General features: G+C 37.8%; 1 protein-coding gene across 5 annotated transcripts in view; it reads left to right on the top strand.

Moving 5' to 3' along the window:
- Positions 1-365: 365 nt before the first annotated feature.
- Positions 366-11,236, top strand: part of MUSK (muscle associated receptor tyrosine kinase) — a 42,464-nt gene continuing 31,593 nt past the window's right edge. For 4 of the 5 annotated variants that reach the window (XM_015824073.1, XM_029285715.1, XM_029285713.1 and 1 more), the window contains exons 1-6: positions 366-444; positions 3,219-3,345; positions 3,751-3,902; positions 5,812-5,939; positions 6,313-6,454; positions 9,302-9,426. In XM_015824073.1, coding sequence (XP_015679559.1) covers positions 366-444; positions 3,219-3,345; positions 3,751-3,902; positions 5,812-5,939; positions 6,313-6,454; positions 9,302-9,426 — 753 coding nt within the window. Of the gene's footprint in view, positions 445-3,218; positions 3,346-3,750; positions 3,903-5,811; positions 5,940-6,312; positions 6,459-9,257; positions 9,427-11,236 lie in introns of all 5 variants that reach the window. The other variant, XM_029285714.1, reaches the window with a different exon arrangement.

Genomic DNA, 11,236 nt, shown 5'->3' with positions numbered 1-11,236 from the left:
CTCTTACACGATGCCAAAGCTCAACATTTTTTATTGGCCTGAGACCAAGCTATTATTTTAGAAAGGCATTGAGGCATTGTGTACTCCCCACTGTTTGTTCAAAAGGCATTCCAAGGGGATTTGGGCTCTCTTGTTTCATGAGCCTCCACATTGTTGATGCTGACTGACGTTGAAGCACACCAGCTGGTCATGTCCATCACTGCAGCCAAGTCGGAGGATTCCTGCTTATACTTAGAACCCATGAGTCAGTGTCCGAGCAGAACTTTGCAACAAACCATGCTTTAAAACTAAGCAACCAAGAAGAAAAATGCCTATCTTTGGCTAAAGGGGACAAATACTCTCCCTCAACCGTCTCTGGATAAATCATGAAAGATTGGCTCAACATTCCTCTTATACAGATCTTCACCCTGGCAGCCTTCAGCTTGACAGAGAAGCTCCCTAAAGGTAGGTGTCAATAACGGGTCATCTCTTTGCTTTGCCACTGGTTATATACATTATTTTTGATCCTGTAGCAGCCCAGGCTCTGGGATAAATATATAAGCTCCTGGGATTCCTATTGATAAGCTCATTTTGTCTGTGAGTGCATCTGGAATTGTCTTTGGGGAATCACCATGGAAAAAGAGGAACTGAGGGACTGAACTCGTCTTGTTTGTACATACCGTATCCTTGCTAATGAGCAAGGAATTTCCCTATGTAGGTTTTTTGTTTATAGTATGTATCAAAAACAGTTTTTCAAATATAAATAGCCAGCAATGTTGAATGTTTATTTGGGAATAAATCCACTTAACACAGTTGGGACTTCTAAGTAAATATGTATAGATACAGAGATGCTTGAGGAATTTGAGTGAGGCAGATGCTTGTACGAAGTGACATAGTATATATCTCCTTGATTAATGTTCAGATTAGAATTTTGAGGATAGCTCTCTGCATTGTTGCTTGCAAGGAAGGCCCATTAAGGTCATGTTGCTGGCAACCAGGTGATTACAGCAAGCTCCTCTACAGATCAACTAAACCGGAAGTCTTGCTGGAATTTACTCCCAAATAAATTGGTATCCAGATTGCAGTTGAAATGATCAGTTGGCGTCTCCATTTCTTAAAAACTTTGCTGCTTTTTTCAACACTCAACCTACATCATAAATTGTATCTGGCCAATAAGTATGTCCAGAAATGTTTGCTGTAAGAAAAAAGAAGCAAACTGAAATTACTTTTATGGATTTTTTTTAAAGAACTTAAATACAGAATACGATGGAGCATATTTAATAACAGAATAACAGAGTCAGAAAGGACCTTGGACTTCTTCTAGTTCGGGGTCCCCAATCTCCAGTCGGTGGACCGGCACCGGTCCACAGAATAGCAGAAATTGGATTGTGCAAACAAGTGAAGCCCCATCCGTGGGATGTAGGCAGCACGCGAAACCACGTCCCCTCCAGTCCGTGGAAAAACCTCTCTCCATGGAACCAGTCCTAGTGCCCAAAGGGTTGGGGGCCGCTGTTCTAGTCTAACCCCCTGCTCAAGCAGGAAACCCTATAACATTTGCAGGACAAAATGATAATAACTCAGAAATATATACTTCTTCTCTGTTGTATGTAGGGACTTAGATGAAAAAAACATTCTCATTGTCTTTATATAGATTTAACAGTCACAGGTACAAAGATTGATTACAGCAATAGCAGCGATTAAACGATGAATTCCATCTGATTTCAATGTTTGTTTGTAAGAGATTTAAGGAGGCTGAAATATGAGTGATGATTAAGTACACAGTGCTAAATTCTTTGTTTGCTCTGCCTTCTATCAAACCGCTTTTCCTCTCATCAAATAGAAATTTAGGAATCTTGTATATATATTTGCTCTATAGTTTGAAACTTGAAATTTTGACTTACTGTGGACCAGAAAGGAAAATCTTCAAATCAGACCAGAGTGGTTTTCACTACTAGGAGCTGCAGTCTCATGAGAGTACTTACAAAGGAAGAGGGATACGAGAATAGTAGCATTTTGCAATATTGTGAATTTTGGGGGATTCTCATAACATGCCCATTGGTATGTGTCAAAATGAATACCAAATGCCAGGGACAACAGTCAATATCTTTTTAAAAATTGGTTTTTTTTTCCTTTTGGCAATTGTGTGTAGTATGTCATTTTCCACCAAGAACAAAATAATTTATAAATTCTTTGGATATCTATCAAACAGAATTATGTGATACGAAAACATTCCCATGCATTTTTAAGGCCATAACCAGAGTTACATTTATCTCTGCTAATGTAATACGTAATATATACAAAACTTCCAGGGATAAAGAAATTAGGTACGTGCAGTAGAATTAAAGTTCCATGCTTATATAAATATTGAAGAAAGTTGAAAGGCATTTCTTGTATCTTTTCAAACAGTTTATGTTAAGGGAGGTGATCATTACTTTGCTTGGCACTATCAAGTTTTTTGGCTGTGTCAGACTACATAGATAGCCTCCACTCGGATCTATAGTTGGTCATTGTAACATAGCAAACTATGATTTTTATCATCTGTCATGAAGCCAAATTACACTGAAATGTGATTCAGTGATTCATCCTGATCTCAATCTTTGCTATTAGAAAAATGGTGTTCCTGAGAAGCAATCATTTGTTCAGAATTTTATTTACTTACATAATTTGTATCCTGCCTTCCAAGCCATAAAGGGTTCAAAATAGCTTTAATTTTTTAAAATAAAAAATAACAGAAATAGTTACAACCTTTAAAATAGACTTTGAAACCATTGGAGAAATGAATTCAAATGGAAAAGGCGTAGCTACAAAAGGAGGATCTGGATTCCTTTCCCAGAAGAGAAAGAACTGTGAAAGAGTGTGATCCCCACTTTTCATATCTGGGGAACCACGTAGAAGGCCTGCCTTTCATATCTGCAGGACCTGGTCTCAGAAAATGATGGCATCTTTGAAAACCCCTTTTAATATCCAGAGATTACAATGATCTGAAATAGATTGTGTTTATTAAGATGCTTGGAATATTCAGAAATACTATACAAAGTGGAGAATCTTTGCCATGCTTCAGAATGAAAGAATAAGATCATGCACGAATAAATGCATTTATTTGAATAGCTTTGCTCTATATCTTGACTATTTTCCAGTCAAGTGGAATTGGTTTTGGATTTGTAAACATTTGCTTGGTCAAGCTGCAGGATCTAATGTGAAATTTATTCACTTTCTTATGCTGTCTTTTTTGGTCACAGCACCAATCATCACTACTTCTCTTGAAACAGTGGATGCATTGGTTGAAGAGGCAGCCACCTTTGTGTGTGTCGTAAAGTCTTTCCCCCAGGCAGAGATTACCTGGACACGCAATAACATTCCTATCAGGTATGAATTCAATGTACAAGAGACCACAGGCTGTGAGTATTCTCAAAAAAACATCAGTATTGGTCTCTACCATATTATTACATCCCATCTTATTTCTATTCACCAGTGCAGCATTTTATAAAGTGAATTCATGCATTATTTTTATAGGTGTATGATAAATATAAAACATATAATGGTATTTGGGAATGACATGGGAAGACAGGAGGAACAGCTGCAGACTAGACAATAGTCAGATAAGAAGCTTAGCTTGCAGAAATAATGTGGGCATGGCAAACATCTCAGAAGGGCCCCACCTTCTAAGACCAGTTATTTGGACTGTAAAGGCCGGACTGGGTTGGGGGGGAGGGAGAAATGTACATTCAGACTTGCAATTTTAAATAATGATGTATCTTAATATGTTCTCAGGTTTTTTGATACTAGATATGCCATACGAGAAAATGGGCAACTCCTAACTATTTTGAGTGTGGAAGACAGTGATGATGGGATATATTGTTGCACCGCAAACAACGGTGTAGGAATAGAAGCAGAAAGCTGTGGGGCATTACAAGTGAAAATGAGTAAGTATACCTATCCTTTTACGGAAGTAAAAGTCACTTTGAAGTTCAAGTGAGCTAGAAAACAAGGCAATATTTTATTTGAGCATTAATATTTTTATTTTGAATGAGTTTAAATTTAAGCAATGTACAAGCAAAGGAATAAATTATCAATACATATAACCCAATATCAACAGTAAAATGATACTGTCATGGATCCACCCCCGGACCTCTCTCCCAATGTGAATTCAGAGGAGGAGGATAAGTTTAAGTTGGCAACATCCCCATGGTCATGTGATCAAAATTCAGACACTTGGCAACTGACTCATATTTATGACGGTTGCAGTGTCCCAGGGTCATGTGATCACGTTTTGTAACCTGACAAGCAAAGTCAATGGGGAAGCCAGATTCACTTAACAGCCATATTATTAACTTAACAACTGCAGAGAATCATTTAATAATTATGGTAAGAAAGGTTGTAAAATGGAACAAAATTTACTTAAGAACTGTCTTACTTAGCAACAGAAATTTTGGGCTTCATTGTAGTTGTAAGCTGAGGAATGCCTTCCATTTACGACCACATCTGAATATCCATCACTGCAGTCATAAATCAAGTTGGACCTGATTTTGCGACAATTTTTATGTTAGTCATTAACCAAATCACACAGTTGTTAAGCAAATCACACCATCATTAAGTAAACCCAGTTTTCCTAATGGGCTTTTTTTGCTGAAAATAGTGATCACAAAACCTGATCACCTGAATGCAGGACACTGCATCCGATCTTAAATGTGAGCTAGTTGCCAACCCCCAGATTGCAATCACGTGACCACAGAGGTGGTATGACAGTTGTAAGTGCCAGTACAGGTTGTAAGTCACTTTTTCTACCTAGGCCATTGTAACTTTGAACTATTGTTAAACAAACATTTGTAAATAGAACACTACAGTACTTGTTATAAAGCAATTTATCTAATTTATCTAATCCTAACTCTACTGAATTTCAGTTGGTATCAAGTACCGGCTACTCATGAAGTTTTCCCAGCTTCATAAAGATCCTAAAAAAAAGAATTACATATAAATCTCAGGAGATCAGATTCCAAGCATAGCTCAATGAAGGCATTGATACCGTAGAGTAGGAGGAGCTAGATGGGAGAAAGTTCTGAAATGTAAGGTGGCCATTCTGAAACAAAAAAAACCTAGCAGAACCTGATTGCACGTTTTCTCTGAAAACAGAAAAATATGAATTGTAATCATGTTTTTCAATATATGGCCCAGAAGATCAATATTAGCAGTTTAAACTGGGACCGCTTCTGAAGTTTAGGCAACGTAAAAATTGGCTTCAGAGCAAGATTTAAACACTCTCGTTAAAATTTTAGAAAGAAAAATATCAAGTTTTATTTTGCTGTTCTACCAACATGCTTTTATTTGTGAAATCAATGCTAGCTTAAGTTTTTTGAGCAGTGGCAATATTAATGTTTTCCTCTCACCGGCCCATAAGTTGCAATCTTAGCTAACTTTTCCTGAATTTCCATGATCCCCCTACAACTACATATATTTTCCCTAAACATGGAGATAGTGTGAGTTCCCTGCTTCTACACTCCTTTGAAAAATCTTCCCTCCATCTCTTTATAGGCGCTTGGAAGATAGCAAGCTCTGTTGCTTTTCCATTGCTTTCTTAGAAGAGAGTATGAAAGTTGATGACAAAAATGGACCCATCATCTTGTAATAATATAATATGAGTTTAGCACAAGGGTGTCCAAACTTGGCAACTTTAAAACTTGTGGACTTCAACATGCTGGCTGGGGAATTCTGGGAGTTGAAGTCTACAAGTCTTAAAGTTGCTAAGGTTGGATACCCCTGTGCTAAAAATATGCTTTTTAGCATATTTGACTCTAGATTCTAGACTCCATTTCATTTTGATCTTTAAAATTGTAGAACCGAAAATAACCCGTCCACCTTCAAATCTGAAAATCATTGAAGGATTAAAGGCTGTTTTCCCATGCACTACAATGGGAAATCCCAAGCCTTCAGTTTCCTGGATCAAAGGAGAAAACGTGATAAAGGTGAGTACTGTATGTATTTAATTGCAACCTGCATCTTTTTGCAGAACTGGTCAGAGGAAAAATTATTGCATTAGTTGTTATTTCATAGAGAGGATGAGTAATTAAGGTACTAGACCACAAACCTAGAGTCTGTGAATTCTAGTCCAACCTTAGATGTGAAAACTGAGTGGGTGACTTTGATCCAGTTACTGCCTGTCAGTCCAAATCATTTTACTAAGGTGGCTGTTGTGGGGAAACTGGGAAGGACCATTATGTAAGCTGCCTCAAATTATACAAATGAAATAGGAATATAAATCAAATGAATAAATATATCCATCTGGGTCATAAGATATATTCTACCTCATTTCATCTGAAGCTTTATATTTTGTGGCAGGAAAATTCTCGGATTGCTATTCTTGAATCTGGCAGTTTAAGGATTCATAATGTGCAGAAGGAAGATGGTGGACATTACCGCTGTGTGGCAAAGAATAGTCTCGGGACAGCCTACTCTAAACCTGTAATTCTGGAAGTGGAAGGTGAGTGATTCATTTGGTCATGTGATCACTCAAAATACAGAATCTGCATTCATCTGATATCCGTACTGCAAATATATTTTTGCGAAGCGTTCAGGACAAAAATGGAAGTCTTTGAAACCCAGAGATCAGCTTTGAATGTATGAGTGAATAGAAACTAACAAGCAAATCTAATCAATGAGATTAATCTAATCAATCTAATGGCCTTCTTACCAAAGGTTTGTTCATCTGTCTGCAAGGAATTCATGTTGATGGCCAGTTCTGAAAAAATATACTTCTGAAAGAAATACATTTGGGAATTTATCTTATAACATTGCTTCCCATGGGATAATATTTATGGCTTTTCCAAGAATATTTGCCTACACATATGTGTGTGAGGTAATATATTTGGATAAATATTATACATTATTCTGAATGACAGGGCTGATGTCAGCTCTTGGTTTGTTCTAGTTCTGCTTCCAGGAATACTTAGATTTGTCTTTCTTAACTGGATGACTTCCAGAGATGTTGGATTTTAACTCCGGAAGTCTCAGCCAGCATGGCCATCAGTCATGCTGCAAGGAAGTTTTAGTCCATCATATCAGAAAGGCTTTAGCTCAGCAAAGGATGGCTTAAATCTTCCAACCAGCTATATTAATAATGTACCTCACGAATGACTTATCCACAATAGAAATGGGTATCACTAGCAGCATTGTATACATTGTATGGAACCATGCAATCTAAAACATAGTACAGAACCTCAGAGTCTGAAGATTTAGATATAACTGAGAAAAGCACAAGAAGAAGCATAGTACGACAACAACTGTGCTATTTAGGCATAAACTGTAAGTTGCCTGGAGTTGCCTCTGCAAGATGGGTGGCATAGAAGTCTAATAAATAAATAAAAAACTAGGTCCACACCAGCAGCTTTCAAACAACAGGATCTGGATTCTTCTCTGTTGAGTCTGTATGGACCTTTGTACACCAAAGCCAGGTATAAAATGATGAAATGCTCGGCTTGTTTCTAGCACCCTGATAGAGTTTATTTTGGGTGTAACTCTTGTGACTTAAAATGTATAAAGTTTCCCAGTGCTCCTTCCTTTTCTATTATTTACTTCCATAGACAGGATTATTGTTTTGGTTATTCCCGATGCATCCATTTATCCAGCAGAGTAAAACTAAGATCTCATTTTACTGAAAAGAACTTACTAGTACTTTTAGGCAAAATGGGTACAGCTGGAGCACCGTCCTTGGACTCTTCTATTTGTACAATCTCCTTCTGATCCGTGCTTTTTTTTTTTAAACAAATGAATTTTGTGCACTCAGCAGTTACTATGCAGTAATGCAGTCTCCTGTTCCGAATCCAAATGAGACTTCAGGTCTTCTCCTGTAATAGTTCCTATTTCAGATCTTTCCAGCAATACAGCCTGGAGAATTAAAGAGAAGGAAATTTATCTAAAGGCCACTGCTACATGATGAATAATAGCAACTGGGCTGAGTTTGTTTTTCTTAGCCAATAACTTTCAGGAGAGTTTTATTATAAACTTTTGTGGATTATCTTTGGTTCTTATTTATTTGAAGTCACTGGGGAAAAGCCATTAAAAAAAAAACTTTTAAGGCATCTTAGATTTAGTAGGACATGATTTTTCCTGAACTTTAGTCTATTTTATCTGATGCACAGATTCATTGGATGCACTTAAGAACTAAGCCAACAGGTAAGACATAACTTGAATCTACATTTGAGCTCCTTAAATGCATCATATAAGATCTAGCTTTAGCATCAAAAGAGCTTCCTTATACACTTCCTAGGGAAGGTAATTTGAACAGATCTTATCCTTGCATGAACTTGCCTTTTGGAATTTGCTGCGATATATTTTTCATATGTGGAAAATGAGTCATTTAGTACAGCAGATTTATATAGACACCGGACATTAACTGTTTTAGTGTTATTTATATTCCCCATTCTCACCACAGCCCCAAGTTAGAACATGTAGATCGTACTGTTTCTGCAGATTTCTTTTGGATTCACCCATGGAAAACATATCTCATATAAACTCTTTTTAACATTGACAAAGGAATTTTGAAAGCCTAGATAGTTAACAGAGGAATTTTCATTTTAAAAGGAATTCAAGCAGTCCATAAGGAAGGAGGGGCAGGCTGGACCTTAGAGGTTATCTACTCAGAAAAGTGTGCACCTTATTAGTCTTTGCAAGTCAGGAAGGGTTAAATAAACTCTGAGAATAAAACCCCAATATATCTTTTGTTGTTTTTCTTTCAAGACTAGAAGCAATTCTTCTTTTCCAGAAATATTTCCACAGATATAGCAAATGTTTCTGTTATTAGGGCTCATAATTCAGTTTAGAATTCGGCTTTCTGGGGTGATTGACACAAATAGTGATTAAGTATCCTTGTATAAAAAATTAAGTATTCAAAGAAATAATAAACTAAGGGAGATGAGCAATTTAAAAATAGGAAAAATGAATGAATGAATGAATGAATGAATGAATGAATGAATGAATGAATGAATGAATGAATGAATGAATGAATGCAGAAGTGAGATTTTGAGAAGAGCATTTGAGTTTCCGTGATACCAAACATTGTTTTCTTTCTAGTGTGGGGTAGATACAATTCTCTCTATAGAGGACCAACAATGATGGGAAATACTTTTGTTTTATTTTTTAAAGAACCTAAATCCAACATTGAACTCTTAGCTCAATGCTTGGGGTGTTTTTTGGAGTTCAGAAACTTCTGGGTGCTTTGGATTGGATCCATTTTCAACTATTTTGTGAGTGTGGGAAACTGCAAATTGTGAATATTTCACCAATAGCAGATCTCAGTTTACTAATGTTTTTGCTTTTTTTTTCCATTTAGTTTTTGCTCGAATTCTGAAGGCTCCTGAATCCTATAATGTCAGCTTTGGCTCTGTGGTAACTCTGCAGTGTGTAGCAACAGGCATCCCAACTCCCACCATAACATGGCTTGAAAATGGAAAAGCTGTAAGTATCTCTGCAATTCCTAAATTCTGATGATTAATCCTTTAACCAAATTCAGTTGGGCTTTGAAACAGGGTGAAACCAGCAGAGAAAAGTTGGAGGCTCTTGCAAAGCAGAGATGCAATATGGAAATGCAATTCACTATTCTTTCTGATGTGGCTGGACTTAATAATTTGGAATTTGATTTGAGTAACAAACTTCTCATGTGCAAACACCTCCATTTTGTCTCCCCACTTTGCTTATTCAGTACAGCTTTCCTGTATACGGTATACAGTATTTGGCATGTTGGAAAATGTGTTTAAGATAACTACAATAGCAGTCTTTGACAATAGCCCTTAACATCAGTTATTCTAGTTGCACAGCTCACTGAGGAAGATTGAGCAAATTTTGGCTGTCCTTGGCTAAATTCAGTGCTGTATAGCATATTGGATGGTATATTGTTTACATGGGAAAAGGCCAAGATTATGACATTTTGGCATCTCTAGGTAAGAATGAGAAAGGGTGTTTGATACTCTAAAGATCCTCTACAATCTCCAGAATTCTAGAGTTTTGCAACTTATACTGGTTTAGAAAACCCTGCTATCATAGATGCTTGGTACAAGCCGCAATGGTATCACATGTGTCATGAGATGACACAGTTGATATGAATTATTTGATCCAGTTGCATGAAGTAACTGACATAAATTACACAATTTGCATGGCAATGCCCTGATGCATGCCACCTTCCTCTCTGACCATGGTTGCCCGTGATTGCTGTGGACTTTTGGCTAACGGATACCTTTCTTGATGTCGCTGGGCTCTGACTTGGCTCTTATTATGACTTTGTTTATTTTTGGTAGGTCCTGTAAACACTACCAGTGCAATTATATATGAAGTAATGAGTTTGTTGTCTTCTATAAATGTAATATATGATTGGAGATTCAGGGCTCCAATTTCCAATCTTTGTATCATCCTTTTAAGCCTTGCCTATGGATAGAGGTTTATTTTGTAAGGTGTGTAGTTTCTTGGTCCCACCATGATTCTTGCTGTTATCAAGGTGCATATTTACCAGCGGACCCCAATCTTTTGGGCGCCAGGGACCAGTTCCATGGAGAGAAGTTTTTCTGCAGATGGGGGTGTGTGGTTTTGGGTGTTGCCTGGATCTCAGGCGTGTGTGGATGTGGCTCCGCTCACTTACATGGCCCAGTTCCTGGAGGGCCACGGACTGGTGCTGGTCTGCTGCCTGGGGTTTAGGGACTCCTGCCAGATACTATATGTTGCATGATGCCACATTATGTCTCAGATGCACTTGATTGATAAAAGTCGAAGCAAGAATCTGTATAGCTTTTTAAAATATCTGGCTAAAGCTTAATTTTTTCCCGCAAAGCCTTGCTCCATTAATCCTCCAGGACAAATTTTCCCAGTGGTGGGATTCAGCCAGTTCGCACCAGTTCGGCAGAACCGGTAGCTAATTTTTGTTGTCCAGGCCCAGAATGGACTTCCAGAAGCGGCATCCACACAGAGAACCGCTTGTTCACATATTTGAATCCCACCACTGAATTTTCCTCATCATGGATCAAGGTAGTCAAGTTCAACCTTGCCAAATTAGGCTTCTCTCCAGCCTCAATACTTAAAGCAGACTGCGACCAAGCAAAACAAACCTTGCGACAAAGGGTAGAGGACATTGAGAGACAAGCGGACTTAGGGATAGCTCCGTTGTTTCTGGCTCCAGACTCTATTAGATATGTTGTTACTCCCACCACTTATCTTAGCCAGTTGGAGTCAGCAAACCACCAGAAAGTATTTTTGCTCGCACGGTGCCATGCGCTTACAT

Source organism: Protobothrops mucrosquamatus, unplaced genomic scaffold, assembly GCF_001527695.2.
Source record: "Protobothrops mucrosquamatus isolate PMUCROS unplaced genomic scaffold, P.Mucros_1.0 scaffold2101, whole genome shotgun sequence".
Taxonomy (NCBI): domain Eukaryota; kingdom Metazoa; phylum Chordata; class Lepidosauria; order Squamata; family Viperidae; genus Protobothrops; species Protobothrops mucrosquamatus.
This window is presented reverse-complemented; position numbering and strand designations above follow the sequence as displayed.